Source organism: Oryctolagus cuniculus, chromosome 9 (genome assembly GCF_964237555.1).
Source record: "Oryctolagus cuniculus chromosome 9, mOryCun1.1, whole genome shotgun sequence".
Lineage (NCBI taxonomy): Eukaryota > Metazoa > Chordata > Mammalia > Lagomorpha > Leporidae > Oryctolagus > Oryctolagus cuniculus.
In genome coordinates this window covers 95840355-95855142 of record NC_091440.1, presented here as the reverse complement: position 1 = coordinate 95855142, position 14788 = coordinate 95840355, and the positions used below count along the sequence as shown (strand labels likewise).

The 14788-nt window shown below is 47.1% G+C and overlaps 1 protein-coding gene across 12 annotated transcripts in view; it reads right to left on the bottom strand.

Moving 5' to 3' along the window:
• Positions 1–14788, bottom strand: part of ATP8A2 (ATPase phospholipid transporting 8A2) — a 729626-nt gene that overhangs the window by 250443 nt on the left and 464395 nt on the right. For all 12 annotated transcript variants that reach the window (XR_011378928.1, XM_070049167.1, XM_051850719.2 and 9 more), the window contains one exon: positions 5547–5730. Coding sequence is in view for 11 of the 12 variants with exons in the window: in XM_070049167.1 (XP_069905268.1) it covers positions 5547–5730 (184 nt within the window). In the remaining variant the exon portion in view is untranslated. The remainder of the gene's footprint in view (positions 1–5546; positions 5731–14788) is intronic.

The window sequence follows — 14788 nt, the reverse complement described above, 5'->3', positions numbered from 1 at the left end:
TTACATCCACTTCTACATCCATTTTGCTTTCTTTGTTTTCCCCAACAAGTCCAGAGCACCTGCAGTCGGAACACTATGCAGTCAGGAACAGAGCTGAGGGTGAGAGAATGGCCCTGAGGCAGGATTCAACATCACATTCTATACCCTCAGCCTCCCCTTAGCCTGGCTTGGCCTTCTGTGTCCTATTTCACAAAGGTCCCTCAAAGTGTGACTCCTGAGCAGGAGGGGGGGAAATTAGGTGAGTGTGTGTGTGCGTGCACACGCGTGTGTGTGTGAACATTGATACGCTCTGGCATAAATGCATGCTTTGGGACAATCCTGTTTAAATTCATGGTTTCTTTACATCCAATCTGCCTTGCATTGGGTCAAGATTCCCCTTGGCTGACGCTGCCACTGGGATGTGGTTTGTCTGCCAAGGGCTCCTGTGTATTGAAGGTGTGGTCCCCACCGTGGTGGGGCTAGGTGGCGGTGAGACCCATACAAGGTGCTGCCTGGTGGGAGACCCTGGGATCGTTGGGGGTGCTGAGTTTGGAAGGAATTTGTTCTCATGGAGTCTCAGTTAGTCCCTGGGAGAAGGTTGTTACAGACAGCAAGCTGGGCCGCTCCCTGCTCGCTGGCTTCAGTCCCACTTGCTGACCGGTCTCTCCCTTTTGAATGCACTCCCACCATCCAGCCGCCTGCCGTGTTTGTGATGGAGCCAGAGGCCCTCGCTAGAGCCAGCAGATGCCAGGACCCTGCTCTCAGATCTCCACAACTGCGAGCCAAAGAAACCTCTTTTCCTGATAAAATACCTAGCCTCAGCTACTTTGTCATGGTAATGACTAACAGTGTTGCCTTGAGTGAACACTCAGTCCTGTCTGCTTCCAGAGACAGTGTCAGCAAGCCCTTACTACTGTCGCTGGGCAAGCCACAGCGATAGCCCTCTGATGCTGCAAGGAGAGACCAGCAGGTGTTCTGAGGGCATCCCCACGCACTGGAAATTCTTCTGCTGTTGGAAACCTCCTGTGATTTCAGATGACTTTTGAAATTATACTTGAAAGACTCTAAAACTACAGCATCTTTGTTTTAAGAAGTTCCTTTTCAAGAGGGGGTGCGCACTGGTTCCCACTCACACTAAGGAAGGGGACTGTGTCCTCTGAGAGGCCAGGTTTCAAGGAGTTCCTGCAGGAGACCAGGGGAAGGCATGGGGGCTCATCCACATCCTGGAAAATCTTAAATGACAGCTTCAAAATGGCAGAAGTAGGTGCATATGGAAAAATAAAACTCCCATAAAGGCTCATTAAGGATTCCCAAGGGGAATGGGGAAATCATAAAATAACTCACTAAACGAACAAAAAGGAAGTTTGCATTTGACCCAGACCCCCTGAAGTTTAACTTCAATGGGCACAGAGCACATCTGCTCCAGTCATCCTGAATCCTCAACTGCAGCGCTACAATGATTTGTTTTCAGGAGAAAAATGTATATCCTAAATCAAAACGCTGTCTTCATGAGGCTATTCAGAAAGCATTACGAAGGTAGGGGGCAGGAGTGATTCTCCCAAGGAGAACAGGAAGCAGAGGGCTGCCCGCACAGCAATATCACACCCAGGCAGCCAAGACTGCCCCGGGCAGAGCTAGCAAAACTGAGGACAGCAGTCAGGCCCAAGGCAGCCCCTGTGCATAAAAACACAAGGGGACTTCAGAAAGTCTGTGGATTTGAAGTTAGGCTGGAGAATCTATTTTTTTTTTCTACCAAGGGCCATTTGCATATTGATAACAGGATTTACAGGCCATACACAATTATCAACTTAAAAATTACCCCAGTTTGAGTCCTGCCTGCTCCACTTCTGATCCAGCTCTCTGCTATAACCTGCGAAAGCAGCAGAAGATGGCCCAGGTGCTTGGCCCCCTGTACCCACGTGGGAGACCCAGAAAAAGCTCCTGGCTCCTGGCATCAGATTGGCTCAGCTCCTGTTGTTGCTGCCATTTGGGCAGTGTACCAACAGATGGAAGACTTCTCTGTCTCTCTGTCTCTACCTCTCTGTAACTCTGCCTTTCAAATAATTAAATAAAATCTAAAAAGGAAAAAAAAAGTTAGCCTGCTGGAAATTTATTGAAATTGTCTTGGTAGGACCAGACAAAATGATTTTACAGGCCTTATATGGTCTGTGGGACACATGCTTCCCCATTTAAAAGTTAAGTTTATTTTGATTAAAAAAAAAATTTCGGGCTGGCACTCTGGCACAGTGGGTTAAAGCCCTGGCCTGAAGCACTGGCATCCCACATGGGCATGGAATCTAGTCCCGGCTGTTCTTCAGATCCAGCTCTCTGCTATGGCCTGGGAAAGCAACAGAGGATGGCTCAATCCTTGGGTCTCTGCACCCACATGGGAGACCCAGAAGAAGCTGGCTTCTGGCTTTGGACTGGCGCACCTCTGGCCCTTGCAGCCATCTGGGAAGTGAACCAGAGGATTGAAGACCTCCCTCTCTCTCTGTCTCTACCTCTTTCTATAATTCTGTCTTTCAAATAAATAAAATAAATCTTTAAAGAAAAAAACATTTCAAACCCATGCATGTGAGGGGTCTTGAGAACATCCATGGGAAATACCTATTATGAGAAAAAACTAGGTGTCAATTTCAAAAATCCTTTCCAGCAAAATAAACCTATCTTTTAAGTCCACTTAGGCACAAGCTTTGTGAAGTTCCCTTGTGTGGGGAGCAACTCGGACTAGACTAAGTTACTCGAATTAAGACTTATTCTATGCATCTGCTCTCCCACCATATGGCGCTGAGAAGGGAGTAAACAGCTTCTACACAGCTGCCTCTCGCCAATTTGATTGACTGAGCTGCAGGAGCTGATCTTGCTCCTGATTGGAGAAGAGCAGCGTACTCGGCGTGTGGGTAGCAGAGTTGGGATTGGTGGAAGAGGACTATAAAGGAGGAGAGAGACAACATGCACCAGGAACATCTAAGGGGAACACCTGAGGAACATCTGAGCAGCCCCCCGAGAGAGCCGGCCAGGGGTGTGCCGCTCCCCCGCGGAAGTGGGGAAAGTGGCAGGGGGAACCGCCCTTCCACGGAGGTGGAAGGATGGCAGCCAACCCGGGAAGAACCAGCAGCCAACCCGGGGAGGGCCGAGCAGACAAAAGAACAGCACAGGGTCCTGTGTCGTTCCTCCTTGAAGAGGGGGAGCGACACCCTTGTATAAGGCAGGCAGGAAAGAAATGGACCCAGAGCTTTGCCTGCCTTACAGCCTTCCCAGGGATAAGTCTTTGAGCTCCATGTCCTTCTCCTGCTGCCTGGAAACCTTCATCAACAATGCACGCATCCAAATTAAAAGGTACAGTGCATGGTCAACCACAGATGCCTGTCACTGCAGCAGAAGCAGAGGAATCCACCCCATGGTGACATTCCCAGCACAGTAATTCAGAGAGAAGAGCGTGTCAGGTGGGCATAAACAGGGCTCTGAAGTAACAGCAGCCTCGCCTCTGTAAATCAAGAACAGGACCATGGACAGGAGAAACAAGGGCTCTCAGACACACCCAGACACCAGCAGTTCCCCGGGCAAGGGCAACCATTGCACTGAAGGGGCAAGGAAGCTTTACTCCCTGCACCACCCTTCTCTGCTGCAGCTTTGAACTTGGAGAGAGCAATGGCTCCGCACTGCACATCCTATTAGTATGCAGTTTCAATAAAGCAGGTCATGGGATCTCCCTTCCCTAGACATTTTAAAGAAAAAGACAGACAAATATTTGCCTGGAACTCCTAGGAAACCTCTTAAGATCCCTTCCAGCCATATGATGTTATAACTCAAGTATTTAATAACGCTGGGGTGTATAACATCTACAGTTGCTGACAGACTACAGGAAGCTCAAGTCCCACAGGCCTTGGAGCAGTTGACTGGGGAAAGTAAATGGGCAGGTGCGCAAGGCCAGCCCCCAGGTTCATTCAAGGGTCTGTGGTCCCCTGACCCCGGGTGCTCACTCGGACCCAAGACTGATCACCTGATGTGAGGGAACCCTGGTTTTCCCACCTTTAAAGTCAGAATTCCTTCTCCTACCTACTTTGGGAATTATCTGGAGGATTTATTTGAAGTCAACCAAGGACCAAGATTGATTTCACGCACTTTGCAGAGCCACGTGGAGTCAGTAATTCCTCCACGCATTTGCAGAACCAAGAGCTGGGGAGGAAGCTGAGAGGTGATCTAATGCAGAGCCTGCCTTGGGGAGGGGAAGCCCAATCGAGCAGAGGACCAGCCGGCAGCCCTGGGGCTGCAGGAAGCTCATTCACATTCTATTTGCAGTGCCTTATTTCAGTGTGAAGGGGGACAAAGCCATGATGCCTTGTGTTCATGCGACAATGGCTAATGCAGCCATCAAAAGCCTGCGCAACACAGAAGCACCAGGGGGCTCTCCCTAGTTGGTTGGTGAATGGGCAGACATTTAGTCATCTGGGGACAGCAGGAATGCGTGTGCATTCCCTGGGATGGCTCGGTTCTCTGGATGACCCAGCAGCCCAGATGGTCTAAACACACGCTTAAGGTCAGGAGTGGGCCACTTTCCTTCACCTTTGGACTGTTGTTAAGGAACAGATATTCCTTATTTCATGCTCAAGCCACCTGTGCAGTAATGCAATGCAAAGCTCAGTTCAGAGAGAAAAGGCAGGAACCTGGCCTGACTGTAGAGAGCTGCTTGCTACTGACTATGGGATCATTGTGGCCCAAACTGGCTCAGGCTCTCAGCAATTCATCTTGCAGGATGGGTTCTGGGCACTGCCCAGTGTCCACTTCAGACAGAGGGACGGCTATAAATCACTGCTTTTCCATGATCCATCCTTCCCTCCCTCTCTGCCCTTCCCCTCCCTCTCTTTCCTTCTCTCCTTTATTTGGGAGAAGGAGAGAGAACCCCTCCCCATCCCACTCTTCGACACACTGATTCATTCCCCCAGATGCACTGGCCAGCAGCTGGAAATGCAATCTGCATCTCCCACCTGGGTGGTAGGAACCCAAATATTTGAGCCATTTCTGCTACCCCCCAGGGTCTGCATTAGCAGGAAGCTGGGGGTGGACATCAGATTCAGGCACTCCAACATAGTATGTGGGCTTCCTAACAATTAGGCCAAATGGCCAAGGAGTGTCCAGTGCCTTCTGAAACAGGAGATGCACCAGGCAGGGATGGTAGAACAAGGGTGTTTTGAGTACAGCTGTTCTTCAGCAGAGGAGGCATAGGGGAAGGCACACATAGCAGACACAGAAATGGAGGGTGAGAGGTTATTATTAGCAGGACCAAGGATCTCTCTGTCGGGATGGGCACCTCGCCTGCTGACGGTGCAGTGTGGTCAGCCCCACAGCTGGTCAGAAGAAACCCAATCACAAGACCGGGCCTCCAGACTGCACGAGATCAAAACGACCGAGAAATCTGAATATGCTGGCAGTTTCATGCAGATGGTGACCTCAAAAGGCGTGGGAGAGTTCTCAGGGGGCAGGACTGCAGATCAAGCGCCAGGCTCGCCAGCCCGGCTGCCATCACTGTCATCAGGACAGGACAGCTGGTCACCCCCACGGCTGACCTGTGCGATGGCGTAATCCGAGTTGTTGGTGGCCTGCATGCCCTCGTTCCCACTGATGCCCACTCCCACGTGCGCCGTCTGGATCATGCCCACGTCGTTGGCACCATCCCCGATGGCCAGGGTGATGGCCTTCACCCGCTTCTTCACCACGTCCACTATCTCGGACTTCTGCAGAGGAGACACTCTGTGGACGGCAGAAAGAGAGATTATGACCAGACGTGTCTTTCAGGGGAAACAGCTGCAATCTACATTCAGCTGTGTTAAAAGGGCAGTTATTGGACAACCTCCAAATCCAATCCATACGTTTTATGCTCATGTGCAAAGAAGCTTTCAAAAACCAGTAGCTTGTGGCTTTCAAGTGTTTGCCAACTTCACAGATGAAATACACAACTCAAAACTAACTTAAAACACAGTGTATCAGTAATCACGCCGCTGTGCGGGAACCACACGAGCAGCTCTTGAGGGGTGCGTGTGCCCTGCTGAACGATACAGGCAGCTAAGCTGGCTGCAGGGCTCTTTGGGAACGTCTTCCCAATAAATCAGAACACTAGTGCAGACCCCATTTTTGCTTTTCTGTACACTGTCCACAACCTAAGGCTGGCCGGGGAATTTTCTGTAAAATCTGCTTTCACAGAAGGGAAAGAGAATTGGCAGGGCTTGAGAAAAGGCAGAAAAAAAAAAAAAAAAAAAAGAGGCCAGAGTAAGAGGGAAGAATAAAGACTTCTCCTTCTCCACCCAAGAGGTACAGACCTGTCTGTAAGGCACCCCGCCCAACGGATCTGTCTGTAAGGAGCCAGGCAGAAGGAGGGAGGAGTGGGAGTCCTGGGGTGAAAGGTCTGCCTTAGCTGACCTGTGAGGAAGCACAGCCCAGGAGGGTGAGAAGAGGAACCCTAAAGGGCTGTTCCCACTAGGAACAGAAGCAGCGGGTGAGTTTTCATATGCCTCAACTCATCTACAGGGTTAACTGTAACGATGTGTTTATGCAGACAATACAGCAGCATAAGAAAAGCTACTGGAGTCTCAGGGCTGATTTATTTTAAACTCTGAATTCATAAACTGATAGTTGATTTGAGAAATTTACAGGTAAACGCTTCAATTGCTTAAACACATGAAAACACAAACACACACACATGCGCGCGTGCGCGCACGCGCACACACACACACACACACACACAAACATAAAATTCAAGGCTTTTCCAGGCCTCCCAGAGGTGGACTGATTGTACCACATAGGGACTACACCTGCAAACTAGAAAAGACTTCCCCAATAAGAACCATGACCTCCTTCTATGGCTTCTGTCCACAAAGATACCTGTTCCTGGTTGGGTGTCTGGCCTTGGTGGTTAAGCCACCAGCTGGGATGCTCACATCCTGTATCAGAGTACCTGGATTCAACTCCTGGCTCCACTTCTAATCCCAGCTTCCTGCAGATGTGCACCCTGATAAGTAGTTGGTACCTGCCACCCACATGGAGACCTGGATTGAGTTCCTTGCTCCCAGCTTTGGCAGGATCCAGCTCTAGCTGTTGCGAGCGTGTAAACTCACAGATGGAATATCTGTGTCTGTTTCTCTCTCTGTGTCTTTCAACTAAATAAAGATACCAGTTTCCAGCAGAATACTTAAATGCTACCTTACATTTAATTTACCACTCTGGAAAGAAGTGTGTTTGGTGAGACGGCTGAACACAGAACACAGTCTTTGCTGTATTCAGCAGCAAAGATAAACCAGGAAGTTAGGAAAACAAAATCTTGAAGGGGCTTAGAAGTCATGCTGTTTGGGCCAGCACCGCGGCTCACTAGGCTAATCCTCTGCCTGCGGCGCCTGCACCCGGGTCCTAGTCCCTGTCAGGACACCAGATTCTGCCCCGGTTGCTCCTCTTCCAGTCCAGCTCTCTGCTGTGGCCCTGGAAGGCAGTGGAGGATGGCCCAAGTGCTTGGACCCTACACCCGCATGGGAGACCAGGAGGAAGCACCTGGCTCCTGGCTTCGGATCGGCGTAGTGCGCCGGCCATAGCGACCATTTGTGGGGGTGAACCAACAGAAGGAAGACCTTTCTCTCTGTCTGTCTCTCTCACTGTCTAACTCTGCCTGTCAAAAAAAAAAAAAAAAAAAAAAGAAGTCATGCTGTTCTACCACATGTCACTTTTATCCTTTTCACAGTGGTTTACAATGACAGGAATGTAATGCCTCCTAGAGTGGGGACAACTATAAATTACTATTATTATTTTGCTGTTGTTATTGAATTTATTTAACAGCACTAATTCTGCCCTTTGGCTAGAGCAGAACAAGTATAATATCCTCTTTCAAATATTCAGAAGGCTGAAATATAAAGACACTTGCCACATCCCTCCTCCTCAAGCTCAGCTTCTGCTGCTAAATGGTCTCAGCTTCTTCAATCATGATGTTATAGGCATGCTTCCCAACTTAAAACCAGACTCCAAGGATGATCTCCCAGGCAGCTTAGAGCAGAATATAAGAGAATCACCATTTCCCTTGCCACACTAGATTTGCCATAATGTAGCCTAAAATGAATTACAGGAAGCCTTACTATTGATTATCATAGAGCTTTTATTTATCTTAACAGAAGCAATTTTTTATCATATAGGAATATTAAGCTGTGTGTGTCCATTCCAAATTTGTGCAACTACTCCTGGAAGCCAAGGGCTGAACATGTTGCCATATACAAATCGTAATTTGCTACGCAAAGATAATGTCCTTTATTTTTGAGCTCAGTTGAATCTAAGATCATATATGGAAATATGGTACTAATAGAACAACCTGAAGGCAGACACCACAGCTCACTAGGCTAACCCTCCACCTGCGGCTCCGGCACCCTGGGTTCTAGTCCCGGTTGGGGCGCCGGATTCTGTCCCGGTTGCTCCTCTTCCAGTCCAGCTCTATGTTGTGGCCCAGGAAGGCAGTGGAGGATGGCCCAAGTGCTTGGGCCCTGCACCTGCATGGGAGATCAGGAGGAAGCACCTGGCTCCTGGCTTTGGATCAGTGCTGTGTGGCGGCTGCAGCAACCATTTTGGGGGATGAACCAATGGAACGAAGACCTTTCTCTCTGTCTCTTTCTCTCACTAATTCTGCCTGTCAAAAAAAAAAAAAAAAAAAAAAAGAACCTGGAAAATCAGAGCTAAATTACTGAACATGCCCATGCTAACTTTTTACACAGGAAAAGGAGTTCTACAGGTCTCTGACTTTTCATTACTGGGCTGGGGGAAATGAGAACCACCCACTTCCTAAGATGGTTGTAATCCATTAATAGGAAATAACAAATAAATGCTACCCTCCACTCCACCTAACGGGCTCTCTGCAAAACCTCAGATGTTAAAAAAGAAAAGTCAACACATCTGAGAATTGCATGCCATGTGACCCACCATTTCCAAGCTGTGTGTGAGGGTGCCATGCAAGGAAATCTTCAATTTCCAAGGAAAACACAGCGACATCTCTCAGGCAATAGTGCAAAATCCTAACTGGAAGTAGCTCACAGCTTCAATATCAGTTCACGATACAACTTTGTGAAGCTGGGACATTGTGATTGTGATACCAAAAAGCAAATGAAAATCAGTGTGGAAGAGGAAACGAGGGAGGCAGCACGTACTATTACAGTGAAATTTGAGAGGCTGCGCAGAGTTCAACAGCACACGATAACATACCACTTGGCTAATGGTGATGGTTACTCAAGGATGGAAGAGTAAAGATTATTTCTTTCAATGTAAAAAGCAACTTCAAAACTTCATGGAAAATGGAAATGGTAAATTTATTTCAATATAAAAAATTTTGGGAACCCCTATGCACAGTTTTTTTATAATATATGTTTTCCATGAGCTTTTTGAAGCCCCCTCTCCGTCCCCCCATGCCCCCAATCTTGGTTGCAAATGTCTGCAACGTTGTCAGGTCACAGAGACTTTTTAGGTTGGTTAGAAGCAGCTCAGCTTTTCTTTTGGCCTAGGAGCTCTACAAAGGAAGCAATTACTGAGACAAACAGGACCCTGTGAATCCAAAGAGACTGCATTACTGTGTACCAACCACGTCTACACACGAAAACACTCACGACTCTAAGTGTACTTATTCTCCCATTGAGATGGAACTTCACCTAATGAGTCCATCACCAAGTCTTCAAGTTATCTTGTGCATCCATGAAGACATTCCAAGAGAGCATGGAACAGAAACTTCAACAGCTCTACAACAGGCCAGAGGCTGCCATGCCTCAAGTGTCTATGTGCCACTCAAGGTACCAAGGAAGTTGGCCTCTCTATCAGCGAATTTTTAGTGCTGTGTAATGAAAGGAAGCCCACCAGGCAGGAGGTTTACTCTCTCTGCACCGTGAGAGGTGGGAAGAATGGTGGAAGTAGAACAGGTAAGAAGCAAAGTAGATCCAAGGCATTCTTGGAGGTTCAGGTTGTTGATTTGCTACTGGGGAGTTTGTGAGAAGCCAACAAAAAGGAGATGAGCAGCAAGTCAAACAGACTCACAAGGCTTGCCATGCTCTGGGATCTGCATCTCACGTAAGTCAAGCCTTGATTCCAATGCCTTACAGTGCACTCTCTGAACACTCAACAGCTGCCTTTTCCCAAAGAGCAAAAGCAAACGGGAAACTTGACTGGGTAACATAAAGCAAGTCATAGGAGCATGAAATTCTCATCAAGGATTTATTATGCCCTCAGCTGTAATGCCTTGAGAAAACATAATTCTAGCACACACTAGGGGTTCAAAACAGATGTCAAACAGCTAATTTCTACAGACCTGAATAGGCACCATTACACTTCGGCCATGTGCAGTATTTTAGTGTGCCAAGTACTATGAAGCACAAACCAGCTATTTCTTAATCTTAATTTGTAACCTGGAATCACATGCCACACTTAATAAGTATTCCCAGCATATAACATATTCAAGCCATAAAATAAAAATTCCAGTACACATCTGAGCCAAACTAGGTACTTGGGGCACTTCTAAAACCCATTTTGGTGCACTTTGAATAAAAATATAAAATCAAAGAGTTAAATCAACTGAAGAGGTATTCTATCTACGTTTTAGGCTGACACAATAGATTTTAAAATGAAGACTTTCTTTCTGAGAGTTAAAAAAAGAATAGTATCTTGCAGTATCTCATTTTATGGGATAGGTGCTCCCAAAAACTTAAAACTAGGGTTTTAAAGTTATTTAAAATATAATGAAGTAAAATCTTGGTTTTATAATATTAAAAAATGCTTTTAAGGTCTGGTGTTGTGGCAAAGCAGCTGATGTCAGCATCCTATATGGGCACCAGTTCATGTCCTTGCTTCTCCACTTCTGATCCAGCTCCCTGCAGATGACTTGGGAAAAGCAGCAGAGGATGGCCCAAGTGCTTGGGTCCCTGCTACCTATGTGGTAGACCTGGAAGAAGCTCCTGGTTCATTCCAGGAGCTTCAGCCTGGCTCAGCCGTGGCCATGGCAGCCATTGTGGGAGTGAAGCAGTGGATGGGAGATCTCTCACTTGTCTCTCCCTCTCCCTCTGTGGTTCTAATTTTCAAATAAATAAGTAAATTTTTTTTTAATCTGCTTTTAGAGTATTACTGATCATGCATTAGTTTATCTGACCTATGAAAGCGCCATTCTTAAAGTTCCTAAATTCTGATGTCATTGGCACAAACTTAAGCAAATCTCTTACTTTTCTCAGACCTCAGCTGCTCCTTCTGTCAAAAAACAGGCAGGACTCAGACTGCAGATTTGTGCACAGACCTCAGCTAACCCAGGGAAATCACAAAGGACCTCACCTAGGAACACCCAAGAGAGCATCAACCAGACCCAAAACACTCATTAGCTGGTCATGACACATTTTCACTGACTGCACTTTCCACTGTTTTATCCCATATAGACAGCGCCATGACGAAAAGGAAGTTGGAAGATCACTAGCCTAGATTGATGAACACCTGGCAAATACTCGGTGAACCCCCGAATCTCTAGAGAGCAGGAAAGAGGACTCTAGTTTACAAACTCTGGGGTGGGGATGTCTGAGCAGCGACCAGGAGATGCTGATGGTGCCGGGCTGAGGGCCGCACAGAAGCCGCCAGCTCTGGCCCAGGTTTTCTGGTGTGCACGTTTTCCATCAGAGCTTAGAAGCCGCAGTGCAAGATACACATGAAATTTCCCTAGAATGAGATCTAACAGAAACACTGCATCTCATTCTCTTTTTTTTCAAGCTTTGCATCCAAAGGTTCTTTCTCTCTTCTTTTCCTCCCTCCCTCCCTTCCCTCCTTCTTTCCTTTTTTTCTTTTTCTTTAACATTTATTTCATTTGAAAGTCAGAGTCACAGATAAAGAGGTAGACACAGAGAGAGAGAGACATCTTCCATCCGCCAGTTCACTCCCCAAATGGCTGCAACCACTGGGGCTGGGTGAGCCCAAAGCCAGGAGTCAGGAGCTTTATCCAGGTCTCCAAAGTGGGTAGCAGGGTCCCAAGCACTTGGGCCATCTTCCACTGCTTTTCCTAGGCCATTAGCAGGGAGCTGGATCGGAAGTGGAGCAGCCAAGATTTGAACTAGCACCCGTACGGGATGTTGTGATGGCTTAACCTGCTGTGCCACAGAGCCAGACCCTCTTCTTTGTTCTCAAACCAAAACAGTAAGTTTGGGATGATATTTCATTTAAGATATTCTTCCAACCTAAGTGTCTCATATAAGGTGGTAGCAGAAAACACTACTAGAAATGAGATATATAGGACTTCATAAGTTTTTTTTTTTTTTTTTAAGATTTATTTATTTTGAAAGGCAGAGAGAGAGAGAGAGAAGTGTCTTCCATCCACTGGTTCACTCCCCAGTGCTACAATGGCTAGAACTGCACCCATCTGAAGCCAGGAGCCAGGAGCTTCTTCTGGGTCTCCCATGCGGGTGCAGGGGCCCAAGGACTTGGGCCATCTTCTGCTGCTATCCCAGGCCATAGCAGAGAGCCAACTCAAACCGGCACCCACATGGGATGCCAGCACTGTAGGCAGTGGCTTTACCTGCTATGCCACAGCACCAGCCCCAAAAGCTTTCTTTTAATAATTCATAAACCAGTATATCTATACCAAGCCTAAAATACATGATTAATCATAAAACCAAGCACTTCCAACTTATCAGATTTCATTTGGAAAAGTGGTCAAGCCGGCGCTGTGGTGTTATTCTGATGGACGAAAAGCTGGATAAATACAGCTTGATCTGCATTTCTTAGATTACTAGAGAGGACAGGGAGGAGCCCTATTATAAATAAGGAAGCTGTGTGCTGCAGGCAGATGCAACATCTAAAGAAAGGTGGAAGCGGTTCAGTTCTTATTTCAAAGGACCCAGTGCCTGACCAAGAGGCAGGCTCAAAGGGCAGGGGCTAGCCCACAGCAAATGCTGCAAAGCAGGGGAGTGCCCCCACTGAAAAGAACAAGTCCTGGGTGAACACCATGCACCTACGTTTTAAATGGCTACACATGTTGACTTCCAGGGATGAGCATTTCTGGCTTTGGTTGCTTCAGCAGAAAAAGGTTCCATCTTGGCCGGCGCCGTGGCTCACTAGGCTAATCCTCCGCTTTGCGGCGCTGGCACACCAGGTTCTAGTCCCGGTCGGGGTGCCGGATTCTGTCCCGGTTGCCCCTCTTCCAGGCCAGCTCTCTGCTGTGGCCTGGGAGTGCAGTGGAGGATGGCCCAAGTGCTTGGGCCCTGCACCCCATGGGAGACCAGGATAAGTACCTGGCTCCTGCCATCGGATCAGCGCGGTGCGCCGGCTGCGGCGGCCATTGGAGGGTGAACCAATGGCAAAGGAAGACCTTTCTCTCTGTCTTTCTCTCTCTCACTGTCCACTCTGCCTGTCGAAAGAAAGAAAGAAAGAAAGAAAGAAAGAAAGAAAGAAAGAAAGAAAGAAAGAAAGAAAGAAAGAAAGAGCGAGCTTCCATCAGATTCCAGAAATTCCTGTAACGATCATGGTGTTACCCAGCCCCTCCCATGGCAGGATTTCCCTCAGGTTGAGGGGTGGCCCTGGGGCTGATGGTTAAGACATCTACATTTAGTAACACCTGGGTCCAACTCCCAGCTCTGGCTCCAGCTCCTCACTCGTCTTCCTGCTAATGCTGACCCTGAGAGGCAGCAGTGATGACTCAATTAACTGGGTCCCCATCACCCAGCTCAGCTGCTGGCTTGAGGCATGTGCAGTATTCACCAGCAGATGAGAATTCACTTTTTCTCTTTGTCTCTCTTCCTCTCAAATAAATATATACCTACATAAATAATTTGCAAGTTTGTTTCTCTAACTTATAAAAGGACGGGGGGGGGGTATCTCATTCCTTTCCATCTGTGTGTTTCTCCTCCCACTCTCCCATTTAACAATTTGTACAGTGGACATTCAACAAATGGTGACTGATTACCAAATTCATAATTCCAAGACTAATTACATCTCCAACCGTAACAATGACGAATGGGAAAAAACATAGATCTATTTATAGAAAATTATATTAACTTCCACACAGATAATAGATCTAGGCACGTGTTACTGATGTGCAACTGTGAAAGGTTACTCATTCTCAGAGCTGGAGAGAACGAAGGGAATACAGAAATGACAATATGGGTCATATCCATACAACCTAAATGTAGATCATATCTATATGATCTAAATCCATCATTCACAGAAAGCAGATAAAAACACCCCACTTCTCCCATGGTCTAGGGATAGATGCCATTTGCAAACCTGGGGCTAACATGCCAGTGATTTTGATTGCTTTTGCTAATATCTTTACAAACATTCTTTTTGCAACAGTTCCTAACAACAAAGCGCTGGCCAAGGGCTTCACAAAGGGTTCTGCTGGGAAAAGGCTGACACAGGAGTCTTTCCCTCCCCCTTGCCTCATGAGATCATAATGCTTTGACTATTACAAACCAACAGTTAGCCCCTACATATCAGCTTCCATAAGCACTATGAGGGCTTAACAGATAGTGGCTTACCAAGTCTTAGCAAATGGTTTCTGCAATGTTGGGTGATGCAAATCATCCAGACAATGTCTCCACACTTAAGTACCTTATCACAAATTTACTCTTGGCACAATGACTTAAGCCTAGAGTCACATTCTGTCATACTCTTGTGTGCTTTGCTAGTACCTCTGACTATTAATAATTGTTCAGCACAGTGCCTAGTAGAACAAGCATTTCACTTGCTGATTGAATAAAATGATGAATCTATCTCATTAGAATGATAACATTCTGCATGAACAGCTATGAGCCCCATGGCAATCCAGCTACCCTTG